Genomic DNA, 23,031 nt, shown 5'->3' with positions numbered 1-23,031 from the left:
ACACATAGCCTGAAGGCAATTTTATATAATATTTTTAATAATTTTCTGCATGAAACAAAATGTATGTACACTGAACCATCAAAAAGCAAAGGTATCGCTATCTCAACCACCAATGAACATTCAGCCTGGATGACATTGTAAATTGTTGCTTGCAGCAGCTTTTGTCTAGTCAACCTTAGTTAATTGATTATAGTTCCTAAGCTTTGCAGTGGGGAACACTGTCATTTCCAAGGTATGTGTCTTCTTGGCTAGATAGCTCACCAACCCACTCCTGAATCAGGGGGTTATCCAGGAGACTGCAATTCTGCCCTTTTAGAATCCATCCATATCTTTATAAGCTTAAAGATAATAATAAGTCCTGAAAGCTAGACCAGCACACGAATCATGCTGCTAATGGTCAGCCACACTGGCTGGAGTCAAAAGCCCTCTGTGTGTGTGTGTGTGTGTATAATATTATATTATTAAAAGCTCACCTGGATTAGAAGAAAGAGCAACCTGTATCTACTAAGCAACAGAATTTTTCTATCTCTTTTTGCATGTGTCCTGTTTATCTCTCCATTTTCTGCAGATGATTTCCAAGTCCAATAAAGTTCTGCACTTTTTGCCACAGTCAGTTATTAGACAATAGGAACTGGGCTCTGTCAGAAAAACTCCTGAGGCTCATTGAGGGCAATGTATAATACCACCTCCATATGCCAGCTGATGCCCTTTAACACCACCAAGTCCTTTAAAATCCCTGTGTACTCTATTGTGCTGGCGGCTGGGCTGCCTCTGAACTGCTTGGCACTTTGGGCTTTGATCTACCAGATGAAGAAGTCAGTCACCATCTCAGTTTATATCACGAACTTGGTCTTAGCTGACCTCTTGCAGATTCTGACGCTGCCGTTTTGGATGTACTATAGCTACCAAGGCCACTATTGGGGCGTAGGGAAAGAGCTCTGTGCCATGGCCGGTCTAGCGTTCCGCACAAATTTCTACGCCAAAAACTACTTCTTGTGTCTTGTCGCCATGGAGCGATACATGGGCTTAATCCATCCTCTCAGGTTCCACAGGGTGCAGACGATTCGAGGTGCCACCAAAGTGAGTGTTGCCACTTGGCTTCTGGTGACAACTTTGTGTGCGACTGGCATTGGGCTACAGATGAAAAATCCACAAGTAAGGCACAACTACTGCCTAGATAGTTCTGTACTGAACTACAACTATGCCCTTTTTAAGCTGAGCATTGTAGGTTTCTCCTTCTTTATCCCTTGCCTTCTGATGGGGTTCTTCTACTTCAGAGTCCTCTATGAACTCAGGAAGGTGGTCTCTCTGGAGAAGAGAGCCAAGAGGCAGATCTATGGCTTCATCACCCTCATCATCGCCACCTTCTTCCTCCTGTTCACCCCTTACCAAGTGACTTCGTTTTACAGATTCTACAGCGAAGTGATGCTGAAACATGACCATCGCCGGCTCTGCGAATCTGTGAGAAATATTTTCATCTACAAGCATGTCACATTGTGCCTAAGTACTCTGGACAATATCTTGGACCCTCTTCTTTATATCTTGCTTCTCAAGGATATCCGAGCAGAGCTCAAAGATACACTCAGTTTCAGGGCTCACGGGACAGGAATCTCGAACAAATCGGAAGAGCAAGATATTTCCCCATATGTTACCACTGAACAGATGTAACTCTGTGTATGCAACTCCTGGTTGTTGAACAGCTTTGCCATCTTCCAGCTTCCACCTTGACTTTTAATCCTTTGTGAGACTGTCCTGAACCTAACCTTTGGTGGAGTGAAAAGAGACACTTGGATTCTAACATAATGATGGATGCAATGATGGACAATATCACTGCTGTCACATGACAGCCACATTACTGATAGCATTCCATTGATATTGCTTATTGATTTTATCCCATTAGTTTTGTTATTAAATCTGGTAATGTACTATCAAATCCTCCTATGTGTAACAACAATAGCAACAGCAATTCTTTGGAGTCCTCTACAGAAGTGACCTCAGGATTCAACTACAGTTGTCCCTTCACATTGGTGGCTTTGACTCTTGTGGCTTTGATTATCTGTGGCTTTAATATGTTCTCTCTAGGAATCTCTAGGTCCTCCACAGTGCAACTCTACCAGATGTTAACCACAGAGTCACACTGGAGGACTCTGTGAGAAAATACTACTTCTCTAGGCATTTGTAACTCCTCCTGCATGATTCTATGGTTAAATCTCAGCAGATGTTGACCATAGAATTGCGCTGGAGGACCTAGCGATTCCTAGAGAGGTGTTCACTCAGGTTAAAAAAAATAATGGGCCCTTGGTAGCTGCTAGGGTTTTGTTGCAGGACCCCTCATGGATACCAAAATCTATGGATGCTCAACTCCCATTAAATACAATTGTGCCCCTTATATAAAATAGCAAAATCAAGGTATACTCTTTGGAAATTATACTTTGTTGGAATATTTTCAAGCCACAGTCGAATGCATCCGTGGATAAAGAGTCAGTAGATACAGATGGCCAACTGTACATATATAGAGAGGTGCATGTGTATGTACAGGCAAATGCAAAGATACATGTACAGTGGGACTGCTTAGTTTTTAATTTGTTTTGTGTTATCTTAAACTGGTTTGTCCAGCTCTTAGCATTCACAAATTAAATTACTAGTTTTCAGTTTCAGCTGCTGCTAGGCTTGTCTGACATTGTCGTTAAATGTTATCAGGGAGATTGAGGTTCAAAATCCCAGACAACTGTGAAGGGCAATAGACTAACCTTGGGCTAATCACAACGGTCTCATCTGCACTGCAGAAATAATGCAGTTTTGACTGAGAGCTGTAGTTTTCTGAGATGTTTTGGCTTCTCTGGTGCCACAGCAAACTTCAAATCCAACGATTCCATAGCATTCAGCCATGGCAGTTAAAGCGGTGTCAAACTGCATTATTTCTGCAGTGCAGATTAGATCCATGTCTCATACTGATCCACAGGTATGTTATAGATCAGGACTTGGGGCAATGTAAGAAAAAAAGATGTCAGAAATAACGTATAAAATACGCGACTATAAGTTGAGCTCACGAGGAAAGGTTTTGGGGCCAAAATTATGGATACTGACATGACCTGTGGATGAGTCAAGGGCAAAATTTAGAGACATGTAATGAAGGATGTAAAGGATGAAGCAAAGGAAAACAATGCCAAAGAACGTATAAAATTCCAGCAGCCATAACTGCTTGAGCTCACATTAAAAGGCTGGATGTGTGAGAGAGTAAAAGGTGGGAGTTTATCACACAAGTGGAATGTCTCTTGATTTCGAATGAAAAGAAAGTGGGGCCAGAATGCATTCAAGTGAATTCACTACTTCAGTAACTTTACGGGAATGCAAATTGCTTTTGAACTGGCTTCCCATTGCCCGAAAATAGCTTCCCATTGCCTGAAATTGCGTATGATCACCTCCCACGCAATAACATGAAACCCCATGATTGCGTTCAGACTGACTTCCCATTGCCCAAAATTGCGTGTGGTAGTCTATCACGCAATAATGTTAAACCCACGATTGCATTTGGATTGCCATTGGATTATACTTCCAATTTCCCTTGTCTGATAAACTCCGTAGTCATTGGAGGGCAGTTAACAACAAAAGAGGCACCAGCATTCTTTGGCTGAGAAGGGTGAGGACCTTGCAAAACTACAAATCCCAGGATTCCATAGCTCTCAAAGCGGTATCAAACTGAATTGTCTCTGCGCTGTAGGTGCCCTCATGGGTGCCTCCAATCCAGGGCACTTTTTATGTGGTGAGGAATACCACTCCAGATCAAATGTGGAGACTTTTCTCTCAAACAGACACGCAAAGCATTACCATTTTATTTTATTGCGCTCTCGTTGTCGTGTGCCTTCAAGTCATTTCAGATTATCATGGGGCTTTTTTTTTGGGGGGGGCAAGATTTGTTCAGAGGGGGTTGCCATGGTTTTCCTCTGAGGCTGAGAGAGTGTGACCTGTCTAGTGTGACCCATTTGGCTGGGATTCGAAGTCTGGGCTGCATCCACACTGGAGAAATAATCCGGTTTGGTATCGCTTTAATTGCCTGGGTCAAGGCTATGGAATTCTGGGAACTGTAGTTTCCAGCCAAGCTCTGTTATGCCACAAAAAACAACAACACTACAATTCCCAGAATTCCATAGCATTAAATGCTATGTAACCCGCCTTGAATCCCATTGCGGTGGAAAGGCGGGATATACTGTAAATCCTTGAGAATTAATCAATAAGCAATTTCATGGCAATTAAAGCAGTGTCAAAAGGCACTGGAATTAAAACAATAGACCCGGGAAATCTAAAGGGAATGGGTCGCTTTCAAACCAACCAATCAGAATGTAGGGCTAGGTAAAAGGCGCACGCTGATTGGTTGAGGGTTTATAAATCTGCCCTCCCTTTTTTTCTCTTTCTTTTAATAGCAGCTCAGGGATTTATTCGTCTCTGTCCAATAAGGAGCCGAATCCTCGATTACGTCATTCGCCCAAGGCCCATAGGAAATAAAGACTTGCCCCAAGGGACCCGGATATACGTCAAGCTCCCTTTCATTAAAAAAAAGTGTTCTCCTCCGATTTTATTGGTTAGTTTGCCTCTCACTAAAGTAGCCTATAATAATCTAGTTCAGGATGATTGACTTAACTTCTTACCAATCAAGAGAGGGTATTTAGGAAATAGGCGGGGATAAAATGAGGGCAAACGCGACAGCGAATCACTGCAAGGCATTATTGTTCAAATGACAGCTGAACCATCCAATCACAATGAGCACATATTTCCGGCGCTTAGACCGACTGATCTCTTAGCCTATCGGCTTCCGAGGCCCGCCTTCCATACGGCAAATATCTCCCGATTATTATTTGTACGTCTGCGGCATACGTCAGCATGGCTGCATGGTCTTATTGGCTGACTGTTTGACTGACAGAAAAACTGACCAGTGAGAGGGGCCGAAATGCTTAAGGCCTGCCCAAGTGACGTAAAAAAGGGGCGTGGCCGTGGTGCGCGGCGCAGCGGTAGAGAGAGGGCGGCGAGGGCGCCATTTTGTGAAACAGTCCGGAGCGTGGATGAGGGAAAGGTCTCTGTGGAAGAGCGAGAGGGAACTATCTATTTAACACTAATAATAATAATAATAATAATTAAAAAGCCATAAAGGCGGCGTCGCGCCAGAGCCGGTGAGTTGGGCGCTTGGGAAGGAGAGCGGAGGCGGGGCTGGAGGGGTAATGGTCTCGCCCTTCTCTGTCCCCCTCCGCGGTAGTACTGCCCTGCGAATTGGTACACCCCTCTTCTGTAGGAATGGTACGGTCCGCGTTAACCCGCCCCAGTTGTCTCTGGGCGAAACCATTGTGCGAAGGAGGGGGGATAAAGGAAAATGGATACTGAATGGGAGACAAGGGAAAAGTGAAGCCGCCTTCGCCTGATAATAGTTTCCTAACCCTAATAATGACTAATGGAGTGAAGGCACGCAAAGGCAATAAGGAAGATAGTACAGAGCGAAGGCATGCAAAGGCAATAGAAGGAAATGATAGAAGCACATGAAGATAATGAAGAGTGAAAGACATGCAAAAGCAGAAAGTACAGAGCGAAGGCATGCAAAGACAATAAGGAAGACAGGAAAGCGCAAAGGCAATAAGAAGCATAGAGCAAAGGCAATAAAGAGTAAAGGCAGTTGAAGGAAATGATAGACGCACGTGAAGGCATGCAAAGGCCTATTATTAGGGTTAGGAAATGAAACGGCCCTGCTGCTCATCCTCAATTTCCCTCCCTGCGCCTTAATCCAGATTAGGAGCCTTAATCCAGGCTGCAGTCCTTAAAGAGGCCGCGTATCTGAGCTTCCCTGGGATTGGGTTGAGTGAGTATCGCAAAGGAGGAGGGTTTGGTCCTAATGATGCCTGAAGAGGCAAAGATCATAATGATAATAAAAGCTACACTGACATCCTGCCTCTCTGTCGATGGCAATTGAGGCAGCCAGCAAGTTAAAAATTGCATGCAGAACCCCATGTCCCAATATCCCACCCTCCCCTGAAAACTTGAATTTAACAGTTAACAGTTTAAAATCATACATTGAAATAAACAAATGGAGCAGATGGGCAACAGCGGATTCAGGGGCTGGTGAGTTCAGATTGGTGGCCGGAGATCAGGAATAATCTCTATGGCTGCATCCACACGGGTGAAATAATCTGGTTTGACCCCGCTTTAACTGCCCTGGTTCAGTGCTAAGGAACCCTGGGAACTGTAGTTTGTCGTGGTGCCAGAGCTCTGTCTCACAAAACTACAGTTCCCAGAACTCCCTGGCGTGGAACCAGGGCACTTAAAGCAGTCTCAGACTGGATTGTTTGGCAGTGTGGATACAGCCTGAATTCCTGCTTCCAAACCCGCGTCGTTTAAGGTGCATCTACACTGTGGAAATATTCCAAGTTTGACAGCAGTAAGTGCTGTGGCTCCACCTGGGATTTGTAGTTTTAAAGGACAAAGGCCTCAATTTTAGATAATGATTGTGTTGTAACCCGCCTCGAGCTGTGAGGAGAGGCGAGTAAGTATTATTATTAGGTGGATCTTCTTGGGGTGTATCTGTACTGTAGAAGTGATGCAGTTTGACACCACTTTAGGTGCTGTTGCACCATCCCATGGATCCCTGAGATTTGTAGTTTTGAAAGGTCTTTAGTCTTCACAGCCAAAGAGCACTCATACCTCACCAAACTACAAATCCCAGGATTCTGTAGGATGGAGCCACAGTAGTCAAAGTAGTGTCAAACATCAGTATCTCTACAGTGTTTGTTGTTGTTGTGTTCCTTCAAGTTGTTTCTGACTTACAGTGATCCTGAGGGAGAACCCATCATGGGGCTAGACTTGTGCAGAGGAGGCTTGCCATTGGTTTCCCCTGAAGCTGAGAGAGTGTGACTTGTCCAAGGTCACCCAGTGGATTTCATGGCTGAGCTGGGAATCAAATCCTGGTCTTCAGAGTCATAGTCCAACACTCAAACCATTACGCCACACTGTCTGCAGCCATAGTCCTGCATAGGCTGTTGCAGCAATAAATAAAGTGCCTGATGGGACCTTAGAGACAAGTACATCCTGAGTACGGTAGATTTGCTTGAAAGTATATCCTCACATGCTATTGTAGTGCTTTGAGCACTGGACTGTGACTCTCAAATCCCTGCTGGGCCACAGAACCCCATTGAATGTCCATTGACAAGTCACACTCTCTGAGACTCGGAGGGTGGCAATGGCAAACCCCCTCTGAAGATACTTGCCAAAAAAGCCCTATGATAGGTTTGCCTTAGTGTCGTCATAAATTGGAAATTACTCGAAGACCCACAAGAACAAGATGCCCTCACTAAGTTCAGGGGGGTCTCCTTATCAATAAATTGGGATATGATTGTAGGAGGGATAAGGCCATGACATATTATGCAATAATGAATGTGCTAACCTTTAAAAGCCCCGCTGCACAGCTTTCTCTCCCTCCCTTCTGCTCCATTTCTTAATAATAAAAAGCAACGAACTATCCTTAATTCCCAGGGATGGTGTGGGTTGTGGTCACACTGGTTCCTCTATATAATTTTGGATGACCTGGTTTTATTGGGCCAGCTTTGCATGTTTTCTGAATGTGCAGCCCTCAAGACTTGTTTAAGCTTTCATGTGTCTGTCATCTGCTTGATGGGGAACCTTCCTTGTGGAATGCATTCACCAGCTAAAGTTGTTCCAGTACAAATGCAGTCGATTGAATTTATGTCTGCTGCTTTGTTTTTAATTTATGGGATACGGGAGAAGCTTATACGTAGTAGCTTCTGTTTTGGTAGGTGTTTAAGCAGAACGCTGAAAGCTAGTTGTTCTGCTTCTGGAGAGACCCACTGGGGCCTCCTAAATTGCATTTTGTTCCACAGTACTTGCAGTATGCCTTCCTTGGGAATTGAAATGTCTCTGAGTCATACTATGATTCTGGAGGTAACTTGTTTTTAAATGGTTCTTTAAAAAGTGTCACCATTCCTGTTAAAATGCTTAAGCCGTTCTGCTATTGCAAGAATGACGTAGAGCTGTAGGTGAGCAGGATCAGGTGTGTTAATTCTGCATAGCCATGAATTGTAGTGTTGCTCTACAGTGAAGCTGCAGATCACATAGGTGGGGAAAGGCACTAGGTGGGAGGAGAACTGTGTCAATATTAATGGGATTTGGGTAGCCCTTGCACCAGTCTAGTGTGCCAACCACAGAACACAAAGCCCACAAGCCCAGAGATTCGACAGATCTTGGATGGTAGAGCTTGCAGTTGTAGGATCCTATAGTTTAAGCAGTTAGCTTCCTGAAAATTCCATCGAAATGGTATTATTTGTTTATGGTGAGGGTAAAATAGGCTCACAAGATGCACTGAAGATGTTGAGAGCTTTCATTGGTTACAACCTGCATCTGCTGTGGAAAAAAGTGAAGGCCTGCAAACTTCTTGGCTCTAATGAAATCCTCTCATTTGTAAGGATTTTTCTTGGACTGCAAGTCTGATTGCAAGTCCATAGTCAGTAGTCTTATCTGTTGGGCCACACATATATTGAAACACAAAGAGTAAGGAGCACAGATGTGTTTCAGGATTGCTGTTAGGGAACCAGGCAGTGACTTCATCAATGTTGATGAAATCCCTCCATCCCATGTGCCCATGAACAACCATTTCACTTTGTTTGAAGCTAGCATCTGAATGTATGCATCAGTCTCATGTCTCTTTGCTTATTTACCTTGCTGATTTTCCTAAGCGATATATTTATAATAAAAGGATTACCCTTACATTTTCCTCTTCCTTATTTCTTGCCTGTGCTGACCCTTTGAAAGCTATCCCGTAATCCTCCAGAGTAAATGCAGCAGCGCAGATAGGAGCAATGGCCTAGCTGTGAGATTCCTTTCTGTTGCACTTGTACAAATAACAGATCTATTAAGAGGTGGGTGAATTTATAAGGGAAATTTAAAGCAATAAAAGTGGGTGATTGTCCACAGTGGCTTTGTAGCACATCAGTGCTGGACAGGAAGGCAAAACCAGGCAGGGTTACCAGTGCTGCTGGAAAGTATCATATATCAAAATACAGATGCTTTCATTTCCAAACATGGTGCTTTGAAAACGCCAGTGAGAGATGGATGCACGCACTCTCTTATGTTTCTGGGAGGAGTTGGGGTTGGGAGCATGATGCTGTGGGGCCTTAGTGCTTTTAAAAGTCCTTATGAGGCTTCGAGCCTCTGCTTCTCCCTAAGTACCACATATTAGAATCTGTGTGTGTGTATATGTGTAGTTTTCCTCCTCATCTTTGCTTCAGGGTATCTGTGAGCTTCAGTACAGTCCACCTCCTACCCCAAGCTTGCAGGTGCCTTTGACGTCATTCCAGCTCGCCTCCTTGGCAACCAGCAGAAGCAGCAGCGAGATCCAAGCAGCATCTTCATCTGGCTGGGGGAGGCGGCTCTGAGCTTGGGGTAGCCGCACTGTGGCTGGCTTTCTCTGCGGTGGGGGATTCTGGGAGATGGGGGCAAAGTTTCTGGGGTACCCTGACTCATCCTGTCCCTTCTCCTTTCACAGGGCAGCAAGGCGAAAACCCCCCAATCCTTCCTTCACTGGAGCTCAGCTTCGTGTTTTGTTTTTTAAACTCCCCACTCCCCCCTGCCCCACCAGACACATCCCTCCCAGTATCTAGCACAAGCTGTTTTATTAATCTGGTGCCTTATGCGGCCCAGCGTTGCCTTGCAGTCAAGCTAAAGCTGGATTGAAAGATGTAATTTTGGAAAAAAAATCACCTTTTTTTTTTCCTGCAGCAGCTGGGTTAGAGGAGGAACCTTTTAGCCTCGCATGAGCTGGCTTCTCTCGGGCATTTTTAGAATGAAATGGTGTTCAGAGGGCTTGGATTGTTTCCTGCCAGGAGCTCTCCTCTGCCTGGTTCTTCAGTAACCATGGCTGGAATGAGAGCATGAAAGGGGGAAAAAAGGACAGACAAAAAATTGAAACAGAAAAGAAAGCGTTACTGACTTTGACCTTTTTCCGCCTCCCGTTTTTCTAATCTGGGCTATTTTTATTTTTGTTTTTTTACAGCGAGATTTTTTTGATCTTCAGCTACAGTAAGTTATTTCATTTTTTTCCATTTTTTCCTGCCTTTCCACTGATTTCCTTTTTATCATTGTTACTAGTTACTTATTGATATTATTGCTACTATGATGGTGGTGACTGACTATGATGATGTGTTGCTGATGGTGGTGATTTAAAAAAATGACTGCTGATTTTTAACCGGATGAAAATGGAGTTTTTCTGAGTGGTCCTCTCTGACTCTGGGCTTTTAACCCCTTGGGGGGGAGAGATACAACAAGGCTTTTAAACTCATTTTTTTATTAAAAAGTGGATTGATCGCCTTAACTCTTTTTTCCCTCCCTTCCTGATCGCCTGCCTGGCTGCCAAGAACGGAACCTGGTTTCTCTCCAGAACTTGTTTGAGTATCTCAGGAAGTGCCAACACTTTTTATTATTATTATTTTTTATTTTTTATTTTTAACATTTTATTTCTGTGCATTTTTTCCAACTGTTGCTGCAATGTGTCTGTGGTGCTGATCGCTCCCTAGCAGCGACAGCTTTTTCCCCAGTCAGATCCTGCCCTCTCCCCCATTTCCCCCTCAACTCTCGTGCCCTTCAGTTCCCATCCTGGTCTTTTCCTCCACACCGTCCCACCCTTACAAACGCCGTCATGGACGCCGAGGCTGGAGTAGCAGAGGCAGCTACCGGTGGAGCCTCACATGGAGCAGAAACAAACCCATCTGGGCTGATGGTAAGGGGCGCAATTGGCTTCATTCCAGGCTTCAGCAGGCTCCTACCTTTAAAAGGCCTGAGTGAACACATGAGTACGGTACAACCCCTGTGTCAGTGGGACCTGCTGTCTCACTTAGCCACTTCAGATAAATATATTTTCCCTAAGCATTTTCTAGGTCCCCCAACATGCTTCTATGGTATGGCTTCTGCCAGAAATTGACGATAGAGTCACCCTCGAGGACCTAGAGATTTCTAGAGAGGTGTTCACTCTAGGCATTTCTAGTCCCTCCACAATTCTGTAATAGCCTTCCTCTGGATGTCGTTCATTTCAATATAGTTCTCTATTACTGTATTTGCATTTCATGTTTCCACAGTAAGTCCAGGAACATATCCCCCGCAGATATGGGGGTTGTGCTCTATACACATTTGCCCCTCAGACATGACTTGAGGAGAATCTGGGCAGATGCCCTATGAGCAGGCACTCGCTCAGGAACTGAGGGTCATTGGAAACATGGTATTCGAAGTGTAGATGGTAGTACTAGGGCTCAGAAGTAGAAGTGGGCTGACCTGTTTCATGTGACTGTCTCCTTTTAGAAGTCAAGTAACAAAAACCCCTAAAGCCACCCTAGTACAAAGCAGCCTATATTTGCAGTGTAAGGACATATACTTAGAATTTTTAAAAAGCTGATTAACAGGTAGCTGTAAAATATGCTACACATCTCCTGTTGGGCAACTTCCTGAGGTCCATATCATAGGTGTTTCCCCCTCCATTCCCTGACATCCCTCATATTTTTGTGTGACGTACCAGGAAAAAAGTGATAGTCATTTGTGACTTTGGAAAACAATTCCCTCAGGGCCTGAAACTGAAAATGTATTTCTCTGTATTTACTTTTGATTAAAGAATGAAAGCTTTGACTTGCTGTCTCAGGCTCAAGGCCCACCTATTCCCAGATTTCTTTGCAAATATGAGTGGTTAAAGTCTGGCCCAGAAATTGGCTGATATTTCTGTTAGCTTTTGCTGAGTGAAGAGGAATCTTAGGATGGGATCAAATGGATAACGTTACTAAGAACTCATATTGTGGGTTGCCTTTGTGCTGGGTTTTTGGAGTTGATGAAGGTACCAGCTTTTCCAAAAGTCTAGTAGAAAAGAATACCTCCCTGCCTGTTTTTTGTAAATGCGAAAGTACATGCCCGTTTCTTTTTCCCGCTGGAAGCTTGCAAGAGATAGTAGCAAAGAGCCAATTTTGGTTCAAGGTATGGGACAGAAGATAATTCCCCTTTCTTCTTTTGTCTTGCGAGGGGAATAGTGGCTTTATTTTCTTCAGCCCTAACCATGCCTTGTTACCTCTAGCAAAAGAGCAATAGGAAGAAAATGAATGCTGCTTTTTCACAACAGAGGTAGGACTGAGCAACAGACAGTGTTTGGGTTTTACCTTTCTCCCTAAGGGGGAGAAGTGACTTTCTGGAAGAATTGCAGCATTTGACACATGAAGAAATTTCATCCCACCTCCTGTCTTCAACCAACCAAACCCAAATGGCAAGAGATAATCTCTCTGCAGAAAAGAAATAGCACGGGTATCCCTCCCCTTTTTTTTAAAGAGATAGTTGAACTCTGCAACTTGCTGCTACTTTTACAAGAAAGTGACCACATTCTTTTTCCTCCTTCAGAGTATTTCCCACCACCTAACATTTTTTGTTAGCTATAACATAAGCGAAGATCAAACATTGATCAGAATGCTGGCTGTAGTCAAGAAATAAGAAAAAGACAAGGAATGCAAAGAGCAGCTATGAAAGAACTAGATGAGACCCTAAAGAATAAAAATATATAACCAAGCACTAAAATTAGAATTGTTCAAGTCATTGTATTTCCCATTTCCCTGTAAGGATGTGTGAGCTGGACAGTGAGAAAAGCAGATAGGAAAATCGACTCATTTGAGATGTAATGCTGAAAAAGAGTGCTGAGGATATTGTGAATAACCAAAAAGACAAACAAATGCTCTACCCTGCAGTGCTTTCTTGTGAATGCTGGTTAAAAACAAAGTTCAGATGGAAGTAAAGTTGACTTTAGCCTGAAAGGTGCTTATCATTGCCAAGAGGGATTAGCTGTTCTATCCTGGGACCAAGTTGACCTAGAGTGGAGGTATTTGAGTCTTGGGACACCATTGCTGTCCTTTTCGGATTGGATTGGGGAAGGTGCAGTCTCTGGGCTGCATGTAATCCTCAGGACCCCTGAAATGTTTTGATCCAAAACTCCAGCCCCAGGTGTGAAGGAGGCATTTCTCCTCTGCCTTTTTTGGACCAGAAGTTGGTTTTTTTAAAAGAGGAAGTGGCCCAGAAATTGATTTTTAAGTCACTTTCTTATGGAAAGAGTTTTCTTAGGCTGAAATGGTTCAGAAATAGAATGAGATTGCCCTCATATCCCATTAGAAGCTTGCATGCAAAAAGTAACTGAAACTTTTTGCAGTGGGTGCAGCCCTTCAAGATCCACTGCTGGCCCATGTGGCTCCCAGCCCCTACCAATTGTTCACCCCATTTTAGACAAAGCATATCTCTAGCATCCCCTTTGTCTCATATAGTGGGCCTTTGGTATCAGCTGGGGTTTGGTTCCAGGACACCATACACCCCCACCTCCCACCCGTGGATACCAAAATCTGCAGATGCTCAAATTCCAATAAGTTCAGTGTGGTAGTAAAATGGTTTCCCTTATATAAAATGGTTAAATCAAGGTTTGCTATTCCAAAAATATTTTCAAGCCATGGATTGTTGAAACTCCAGATACAGAATCAATATGGAGGGCCGACTATATTAGAAAATGTGTCTAGCTGTTTGGTTGTCATTAAAGGTGCATTACTTTTCCCTGCCTTCATTGTTACCCTTTGGCAAAGTTATTTGCCTGTTGTTCACTTTTTTTCTCTAAAAGAGGATCTGGCAGCTACTTAACTGATGTTTAGGTACTGTTTGGAGCATTGAACTGAAAATCCTGATCTAATAGCCTCTCATTTAGAGATGGAAAACTATTTCTTGACCGTTTGTGTTCCAGGAAATGCATGTGCTGAAACTAGGAAATGCTCTGAAATATTTCTTTTCTCTGGTGCCCTTCCCCCTTCTGGGGACCAGGTTTGCATCTCTGCTGTGTGCTTGAGTCATGGCCAGCAACGTCACCAACAAGACAGATCCCCGCTCCTTGAACTCACGGGTCTTCATTGGAAACCTCAACACCCTGGTGGTGAAGAAGTCTGACGTGGAGGCCATCTTCTCCAAGTATGGGAAGATCGTTGGCTGCTCTGTGCACAAGGGATTTGCCTTTGTGCAGTATGTGAATGAGCGCAATGCTCGGGCTGCTGTGGCAGGAGAGGATGGCAGGATGATTGCAGGTCAGGTCCTAGGTAAGTGCTTGAAATCATGACCAGCCCTGTTTCAATCGACACCTGCTTCAACATCTGCTTTTACCTCTATTGCTTCATCCCCCCCCCCCCCCCCCCGCTACATGCTTTCAGCAGATAGAGCCTGGCAATCTTGAGTGAAGAGCAGATGGAAAAGAGGTCATACATAAGCATGCAACATAAGAGGAAAAAATGCACAATGCTACCCTTTTGATCCACTTTAAACATGGTTCAATATCATTCAAAGTATAAATTGTGACTTTGAGCAGTCTTTTATGTTTTGCTTTTTTTGTACCTGGGATCGTATATGTGTGAGGCCTCTTGGCCTTCTGCATACTTTAGAGGTATATTGAGCAAGGAATGTAGGTGGTCTTTCCTAGTCAGTGGCCTGCTTGGCTTATTGAGGATTTGAACCTACCTCTGGCATGTGGTATCCCAGTTGCAATTTACTGGTCCCACATTGTGACTTCCTTGCTTTCTTTTGTGAATAACTGACTAGTTTGAAGTGCTGATCCTGAAAATCTGTTGTCATGCCTCTGTTTGCTTGCCCACAGAAGCTTGTATATGAGCAGCTAAAGAATCCTCATGCAGAATGGCTGTCAAGCCTCTGTTTAAAAACCTCCAAAGAAGGAGACTCCATCACACTCCGAAGCAGCATATTTCACTGTCCAATATCTCCCACTGCCCTTCCTGTACAATATAATTCCTTCATTCAGAGATTGTTTGCCTAGAAATTGGAAAAGGAGAAGGGTGCACAATTTATCCAGCTTGTTTTCCTGATCCCCAATAACATATGGCCTGGCTCTTTGTTTCACTTATGAATACTCAACAGTTGAAAACCAAAATGTCAAATTGCTTGTGTATCCAATTGAAGAGCCTACAGATGAATTCCGTAGTTGTAGGCATGGGGTACGGGTGGCCCCAGAATCCCACTTTTGTGCCCATAGGCTCCTTTGCCAGTCTCCTCAAATCAGTGTGATTTTTAGGCAGTTTTTGCCTTCAAATGCAGAAACAAAAAAATACCCACTCTGCCCACATAAGTACACCAGAACCCCCTGTACTATCTTCAGACACCTATTCTATAGTGCCTCAAAATGGTGACAGAAAGTGACACAGCATCACTTTCTGACACCATTTTGAGAGGGATTGCAATGTAAATCACAGATATTTAGGCTTTCCTGGGGCTGGCTGTTGTGGAGGGATTGGCCATTTACCCCCATACAGTTGCCCACCTCTACTGTAGAGAGTCTGTTTCTCTTCCCCAACCCTGGTCCAATTCATAGCCTGATAAACAACTCCACCAAAATTAGTAGCTTAAGTATTTACTTGTCTAGTTTTTCATTCTGTAGATTATAAAAGTTTATTACAGTACATATCAATGTCTGTGGAGCTAGCTCCTTCCCAACCATTCCAGGATGAAAAATGTTTCTTAGTGCTTTAGTGGATTCATTGCAGACTACATTCTGTAGCTGCTACAGTAGTAAATGCAATTTTTAACTACATTAGCAGAGGCATAGTGTCCACTAACAGGTCCTCCTTCTTCTATACCTGTCAGGTTGCATTTGGATTACAGTGTCCAGTTCTAGGCACCACATTTTAAGAAGGACAACTGACAAACGAGCACCTAGATAGAAAAGAGATCAGCGTTGATGGTGAGGCTGGAAATCAGGTCCTCTGAGGAACAGTACAAGAGCTGATATGTTTAACCTGTAGAAAAGTTACAAGGAGTCTTGGTAGCAGTCTTCAGATATTTATCATATTGATCAAGAAGCAGAGTTCTCTCTTGCCTGCAGGACTAGAATCAATGAGTAGAAATTGCAGGGAAACAGTTTTAAGTTAATCATTGGGTAAGGACTTATGGTAAGGGCTAGTCAGCAGGGGAGCAGACTACCCTCAGGAGATGGTGAGCTCGTCTTCACTTTGATGCATTGGAACTCTAGCTTTCAGGTGCTCCAGTTTACATCCTCCATTAACCAGCTACATCTCTTCAGCATCTCCCCAACAACTTGCAGCGCAGGAATTTTGTGATCACTGTACTGGCAAGAACTGAAGAGATGAAGTCTCTGCTTTAATTTTGGATCTTGAGAGGTCTTTTTTTATATATTCATAATGTCCCTCCAGTTGTTTCCATCGTCTGTTACAACTAGTGGCTCGTGGGCCCATTACAGATGGGCAAAATGTGGTGTGGCGGCGGCGGTACTAGGGTTAGGAAGCATGCACCATGCAGACGCTCCCTAACCCTAGTACGTACTCCGTACATCAAAATGGCGGCACCCTGTACACATGAGCGCCACCATTTTGATGCGACAGACGCTTAGCATTCGCATGTCGTGACGCACTTGTGATGTCACGAGTGCGCCATTTGCGCACTCAGGCATTGCAAGCGCGACGGAAAAAGAACCTGCTTTTTGTGGGTTCTTTATCCGTCAGCGGGAAACCACACAGTTTATCCGCTGCGGCTTCCCACCAGCAGAAAAGGCGGTGGCAGCAGACCACACTTTTTGGGCAGTCTGTATCCTGCCATAGTTTATAAGTTAGTGTTTGTAGACACTGTTTTTATCTTTACAACAATATATGAACTTGGCATAAAGTTTGTTGTGCCTTTTAGTGTATCCTAATTCATTCTCTAAAGCTCTCAAAGGTTCTGACCGCCCTGGCGGTTTGGAAGGCCTTGGATTGTTTTTGTTAGGTGCAGGGTTTTAAATTTCTGTATATCTCTTTCAGATATCAATCTGGCTGCTGAGCCAAAGTTGAACCGGGGCAAAGCTGGGGTGAAGAGATCGGCCACAGAGATGTACGGGTCAGTAGCCGCACCACCTTCTCCGTCCCCTCTAGTCAGGTCGGGACCCTTATGTTTTCATTATTTTTAACTTCTGTTTTTTTGTTTATCTGATTTGTCCAGCCGTGAGCAATGCCTCCATTTGTATTATTGTCTAGCTGAGTGTGGGGATGAACCTGAATGAGAGAGGTGTGTATATGTGAGTGTGTGTGGTGTGCATGCAGCTGTTCATGTGGATATGAGGTGCTATGTCCAAGTGACTTTTGTGTACCTTTGGTGACCAAATGTGCCATGTTGTTGGATCCCAGTGTCCCACAGCAGATGGCTTCAAAGGGCATGTGGTAAAGAGGGAGTGGGCATGGGCTAAACTCGAGGGTGCCTTAGCTCTTGCACTGTGAATAACTCTGTTTAGCAGTTTGGTTGCCATTTGAGGGAATGAAGTCCTAATGATGTTAGCTAAAGATTTATTTGCAAGATTCTTTTCCTCAATTTTCATGAGAATTGACCATGTTTATTGTGCTTTGTTTTTCAGGTCATCTTTCGACCTAGATTATGACTTCCAGCGGGACTATTATGACAGGTATGTGATCTGGGCTTTCTCTGCCACATTGCACATTTAAAACCTTTCAGTAGAAAAGAAAGCACTACCACACTCCTGAAGAGCAAACATGAAACATCTTTGGTTTTATATCCAGTTTTCAAAATATTCCAGATCCACCAAGAGGGCTCCTTTTCTGGTATATATAATTAAAACACAGGTCTTTTAGTTTTGCTTAGTCAGTCTTAGGCCTTGATGTTTATATTTTAATGTATTTGGGAAAGTTCCAGAGGTGGGGAAGAGGATTGGTTGTGTGCTAAAATATGAATGTGGTTAAAGAAGAGGCAGGCATCATTTTTAATATAGATGAATGAAGCATTCTGCTGTTGGAAGTCACCAGGAAATATGTTCATCACTTTGTCCCCCCCCCCCCCCTCGAGCGCATCACTTTTTAAATGTAAAGGAATTTTAAATTGGCTTCTGGCTTCATCAGACGGGGCATTACAATTTGTGATTGGTTCTGATCTAGAAATTATCTCCAACACATCTCTGAACATGCCCACACCAGACTTGAAGAGATCGGAATTACTTGTGATTGTGCACTAAACTATCCAGGAGAGTCAATGTATGAGTAGAAATCTAAACATTTATGTATTCTGGCCAAGAAAAGGGAATTTGGGAAAGGAGGGAGCTTAGTTCAGTAGCAGAGCACTTTTTTGCATTAAGTGGGTTCTGTACATTGCTATGCAGGGTTGGCAAAGTTTCTCCCTTTAATCTTGGGAAGTTAGGGTCAAACCTTTCTAAGCTGGATGGGTCTTCCTGATAGTAAGACAGCTTCTCATGTTACAAGAAGCTTTTTCATAACATTTTAGCCCCATCCCATTTCTTCAGGTGGATCTTGGCCAAAGGAATGTTTAACATGCAGAGCCTGCGCACAACCAGTAAACCATTCCCTTTTTTGTTGAGTGACCTCTGGAGCAATTTTTCATCACATGGCAAGAAGAAATTATCCTAGAGCTCATGTATGAGCTAAGGGAAGTTAAACTACAAGGAAGATAACATTGGTTAAATGCTTTGCATGGAGGCATACAGAAAGGAAGAGGGACAGTCCAGGGATTGCGCTGCCTGAGACACAATAACAAGTGGTGTTGCGTTCTAATAAAGCTGCCTCATATCCAAGGACAGCAAAGTTTGACACCTGAGACAAGCAGTCCTACAAATACCTCTCCTGCATTTTGGTAGTAATTTTTTTACATAACCTGATGTTCCTTCATGGCAGCAAGGTGGCATCTGTATTGGTTGGTTAGTTAAATTTACAGTCGCGCCTCGCCATACGCTGCCTTTTTATAGGCGGCTTTGAGCATAGGCGCTCAAAGCCGCCGGCGCGCGCGGGGTGGAAGGGGCGGCGCGTCCCATTCAATTGAATGGGCGCGTGCGCCCGTTCCGCGCCACCGCGCACAAGCCCCATTGTTTCCAATGGTGCTCGAGCATAGGCGGAATTCGCCTTACGCGGAGGGATCCGGAACGGATCCCCCGCGTTAGGCGAGGTCCCACTGTATATGCCTCCTTTTCTCCAATGTGCTCACAAAGTTGTACATGGCTCTCCTCCTTCCTATTGATTCCTACAACAAGCATGTTAGGTAGGTTAGCCTGAGAGGAACAAGTGAGCTACCCAGAGGCACCTAGTGAAAATTATGATGCAGTTGAATTTGGATTTCCCTAGTTGCAGTGAAACATGCTTAACCAATATGTGACACTGCTTTGTGTGTATGGGGAGAGGTGATGGGTAAGAACGTGATTGCTTGGGACTGGCTACTCAAGCCTGGCTTCTCCTGTACTCCTAGGATGTACAGCTATCAGGCACGGGTGCCGCCTCCACCTCCCATTGCCCGGGCTGTGGTCCCCTCCAAACGCCAGCGAGTCTCTGGCAATACCTCTCGTAGAGGGAAGAGTGGATTCAACTCGAAGAGCGGGCAGCGGGGATCATCCTCCAAGTCTGGGAAATGTATGTATTGAACTTGCTTCTGGGTTGAAGACTTTTTCTTGTGTTGTGCCCCATTGGGATACTGAAATAATCCCACCACCACCACCACCACTGTATGTTTTATCACTTTGTAGTGCCACTTGTTGCATGAGTATTCAGTAGCCTTTATGGGTAATCGCAGAGCTTCAGCCAGGCTTGTTCTCTTAACAGTGGCAGAAACTTAGTTTAGAAGGAGCAAGTATAAAATAGACAGGCAGCCTCTAAAGGAAGAAGGTGTCTGTCTGCTCCCTAGTATTGGAGAAAGAAGTAGTAAAACCTTTGGCTGCAGCTTGGCAGCAGTTGCCCTGTCCTGTCTCTTGTGCTCCTTTCCTCTTTAGGAAAAAGTGGGGTGTAGGTACAGCACTGGAAACTTCCTGTCCCTCATGTGAATGTTTTTCTGTTTCTCTGAATTGATGTGTGTGCTAAATACTGTCTCTTAATTGGCAATTCTATATCTAGGGCAAAGCAATCTGTTGCCCTCTAGTAATTTTGGACTACAGATCCCATCTTGTCTCCTGATCAGGAGCCATGTTGTCTGGATTTGAGTGAAGTGGTTTTCAAAAATATCAGGGGATTATTAGGCTGCATAGCCCTGTCGTAATCTGCCACAGAGGTGCTGACATTGTAATTAACTTTGCTGTTAAATTGGCTGGAGCCAGGAATGGGATGCCTTTAATGACTTAGAGCTAAAATGCCCAGTCTCTCACCATTTGCTGTTTTGCCTGAAATTTGGGGCCCAAAGCATGTAGAGGGCCAGATTTTCTTTACCTTTGGCTCTCTAGATCAAGGATAGGCCAGGCATAGCTGTTGGATTGTAACTTCCATCAGGCCCAGCCAGCATAGCCAATGGGGAGGGATACTGGGAGTAGCAGTCCAAATCTGGAGGGCTGCATTTTGCTCACCAATATCTGTGGTCAGAGAGTATGGTACCAGTTGCAGTCCATAACTGCTGGAGAGTGTGTTGGTGTAACGTGTGGCGTAAATAATTCTGATAGCATTGTCCATTTCTCATTTCAGTGAAAGGGGATGACCTGCAGACCATTAAAAAGGAACTGACCCAGATTAAGCAGAAAGTGGATTCCCTGCTGGAAAGCCTGGAGAAGATAGAGAAAGATCAAAGTAAACAGTCGGATGAAGGGATGGGGTGGAGGGCAGAAGGGGATGGGGAAAGGATTCGGACTGTGCCTTCTGTGGAGTGAATGTGGGGGAATTTGCTATGATGCATGTCCCCCAGGATCTTTCCAGGGAAGAGAGTGCCTCTTTTATGTATGAAGGTGTCATGGGATGAGCACCTGGGGATATATGTTTGGGACACATAATATTCTTACTTGCTTTGTGTGTCAGGAGGCCAACCAGATGAGAATTTCTCACTCAGGCTCCTTCACACTGCTCAGGGCAGTTGCTGACCACAACTGACCAGAGCTTGGGAAATTTACTTTTTGGACTGTGACTTCCAGAATCCCCCAGTGCCCAGGAATAGTTATAGCCATGGTGACTGGAAGATTTGGGGCATTATAGTTAAGAAGAAATAATTTTGCCAGGCTCTGACTAAGGAGAGAAATTTGGCCTGTGTTCAGTGAAAGCTCTCCAAGACAGGCTTGCCATTGGTTCTACAGCAGGTGCAGGCTTCCAGATGTATGGGTACTTAGATAGGCCAAACCCAATTTAGAAGGTATTCTCTGAGCAGGCAAGAGACCCTAGAATGGGATAATGATGCAGCTAGGAGTCTCAAAACAGACCAGCAGTTCTGATCCTTTGTTGGACCCTCCCCTTGTGTCTCCCTCCTTCCTAGAACTGAAGAATGACAAGTCAGAGGAGGAACAAAGCAGCAGCTCTGCCAAGAAAGAAGAGAGCAATGTCAAGATGGAATCCGAAGCAGGGGCAGATGACTCTGCTGAGGAAGGGGACCTGCTGGACGATGATGACAATGAAGACCGGGGAGACGACCAGGTACGAAGCTGGAGACGGCAGAGAGCCCGGAGCGAGGAGGAGCGCAGCGGCTCTCCCTGTTTGCTAACTCGGCCCCTCTGCCTGTCCCCTTCTCTCTCTCAGCTGGAGTCCATCAAGGGGGATGACAAGGAGCCCGAAGAAGGTGAAGATGACAGAGACAGCGCTAATGGCGAAGATGACTCCTAAGAGCCCAGTACACCTCTCCTCTCCTCCCTGGCAAAACACAGCGTTCTTCTGATATTGAGCCTCTCACCAGTCCCTTGCTGGCTGCCTCCTCACAGCCCTGCTTCCCTCCCTCTTCTCGCCCTGTGTGTTCATGGCGTGGTGTCTTCTGTTGCATTTGGCCTCCCTCCCCACTCCCCCCATCCCTCTGCCCCAGTAGTTCGGTTAAACCCCCCTGTAATTCTCCTCTTTTAATTTTGATACCTCTTTATTGACTTAACAATTAAATGACGTATTGTTTTTAGAAGGCTGGTCTGTTGTGCATTTGTGGTGAGGGCACTTCTAACCAAGAGAATGCATGTTGAGCATGTGTGTGTAGTGTGAGTGTGTGTGAGAGAAAAAGATACATGTAGAGGTGTTTCATGTCCAACGCTAATAGTTTTTAGCTGCTGCATCATCACACAGGACTGCTAGGTCAAAGGATCAAAAGCCTGGCTTTAAATATACAGTGCAGGTTTTGGATTTGTCGATCTAGTTCCTCTGTTCACTAAACAAGAGGGCATGTGGATGGAGGAGGGTCAAGATGGGAAGAGAACCATCACATTGGAGCTACCATTCCAAGATAACTTGTGATCTGTACAGTGGCTACTCTTCATCGAACTCACAGATCAAGGGCTTAATTCCCACCACAGGGAACTTGTTCACTTTTCTCAAATGTCAGAGCTATAGGATGATTTTGAAACAGGGTCCAGCATTTTCATTTATTAAAAGTAGGACTGTGGTCTACCTTCTGCCCCATAAGAACGATGGTCAGTTCTGTGAGAGTGTTTGAGAAGTGGTTTGAGTGTTGAAGTGGAAGACCAGATTTCAAATCCTTACATTCTCAGCCTCAGAAGAAGACAGTGGCAAACAATGAACAAATCTTGCCAAGAAAACCTCTTCCTATGTTCATCTTAGGGTTGCCCTAAGTCATAAACAACTTGTAAGGCAAGCAGCAGCAGCATCTTGGTCTACCTTCTGCCCCATAAGAGTGATGGTCTGTTCTGTAGGGCTTGAAGGTGCGCTATTTAAACAGCAGGGAAAGATAACAGCCAGCTGTAATCCACTAACGTAAACTATAATTTGTTAGACTTGAAGGTACACTACAACTGGCTGCAACATACCCCTTTGAATCACGTTCCCATTCAGTTGATGATAGTTCCTGTACCTATGTTGCAGCATTGTTGTTTCTCACTTTTAAGTAAGAATTATAGGAAGACATGGAACAGAGAAAGGATCATAGCATCATGGAGTTTGGTGTTGCAAGGACAGTACACAACTAAAGCACTCCTGACAGGCGGCCATCAAAAGACTTCAGATGTCCCCCACTTGAGATCTTCCACTGTTGAACAGTTCTTACAGTAAAGAAGTTCTTCTTAATGTTTAGCTAGAATTTCCCAATTTGTATAGG

General features: G+C 44.4%; 2 protein-coding genes across 8 annotated transcripts; both read left to right on the top strand.

Moving 5' to 3' along the window:
* Positions 1 to 672: 672 nt before the first annotated feature.
* LOC121934175 (G-protein coupled receptor 4-like) lies at positions 673 to 1,668 on the top strand. The gene has a single exon (XM_042474402.1). The coding sequence runs from the start codon at positions 673 to 675 to the stop codon at positions 1,666 to 1,668; it is 996 nt and encodes a 331-aa protein (XP_042330336.1).
* A 3,330-nt stretch (positions 1,669 to 4,998) lies between these two features.
* HNRNPC (heterogeneous nuclear ribonucleoprotein C) lies at positions 4,999 to 21,888 on the top strand. Of its 7 annotated transcripts, none has more exons than XM_042473119.1 (9): positions 4,999 to 5,165; positions 10,043 to 10,068; positions 13,864 to 14,132; positions 16,854 to 16,929; positions 17,441 to 17,488; positions 19,291 to 19,451; positions 20,487 to 20,588; positions 21,262 to 21,419; positions 21,522 to 21,888. In XM_042473119.1, exons 3-9 carry the CDS (start codon positions 13,892 to 13,894, stop codon positions 21,603 to 21,605), a joined length of 870 nt encoding a protein of 289 aa, XP_042329053.1. In that variant the 5' UTR covers positions 4,999 to 5,165; positions 10,043 to 10,068; positions 13,864 to 13,891; the 3' UTR covers positions 21,606 to 21,888. The 7 variants fall into 7 exon arrangements, with proteins under 7 accessions (XP_042329053.1, XP_042329052.1, XP_042329047.1 ...); XM_042473118.1 differs by having other exon boundaries at positions 16,854 to 16,968; XM_042473113.1 differs by adding an exon at positions 8,803 to 8,909 and having other exon boundaries at positions 16,854 to 16,968; positions 21,262 to 21,888.
* Positions 21,889 to 23,031: the final 1,143 nt, after the last annotated feature.

The sequence above is a fragment of the Sceloporus undulatus genome, chromosome 6, assembly GCF_019175285.1.
Source record: "Sceloporus undulatus isolate JIND9_A2432 ecotype Alabama chromosome 6, SceUnd_v1.1, whole genome shotgun sequence".
Classification (NCBI taxonomy): domain Eukaryota; kingdom Metazoa; phylum Chordata; class Lepidosauria; order Squamata; family Phrynosomatidae; genus Sceloporus; species Sceloporus undulatus.
Note: the sequence above shows the minus strand (reverse complement) of the source record. Positions and strands in the feature narration are given on the sequence as shown.

Coding starts and splice junctions, on each gene's coding strand:
- LOC121934175 (XM_042474402.1), top strand. CDS start 673: ATGTATAATACCACCTCCATATGCCAGCTGATGCCCTTTAACACCACC.
- HNRNPC (XM_042473115.1), top strand. CDS start 13,892: ATGGCCAGCAACGTCACCAACAAGACAGATCCCCGCTCCTTGAACTCA. Junction 14,133..16,853: donor GATTGCAGGTCAGGTCCTAG/GTAAGTGCTTGA, acceptor TATCTCTTTCAG/ATATCAATCTGGCTGCTGAG. Junction 17,489..19,290: donor CAGCGGGACTATTATGACAG/GTATGTGATCTG, acceptor CTGTACTCCTAG/GATGTACAGCTATCAGGCAC.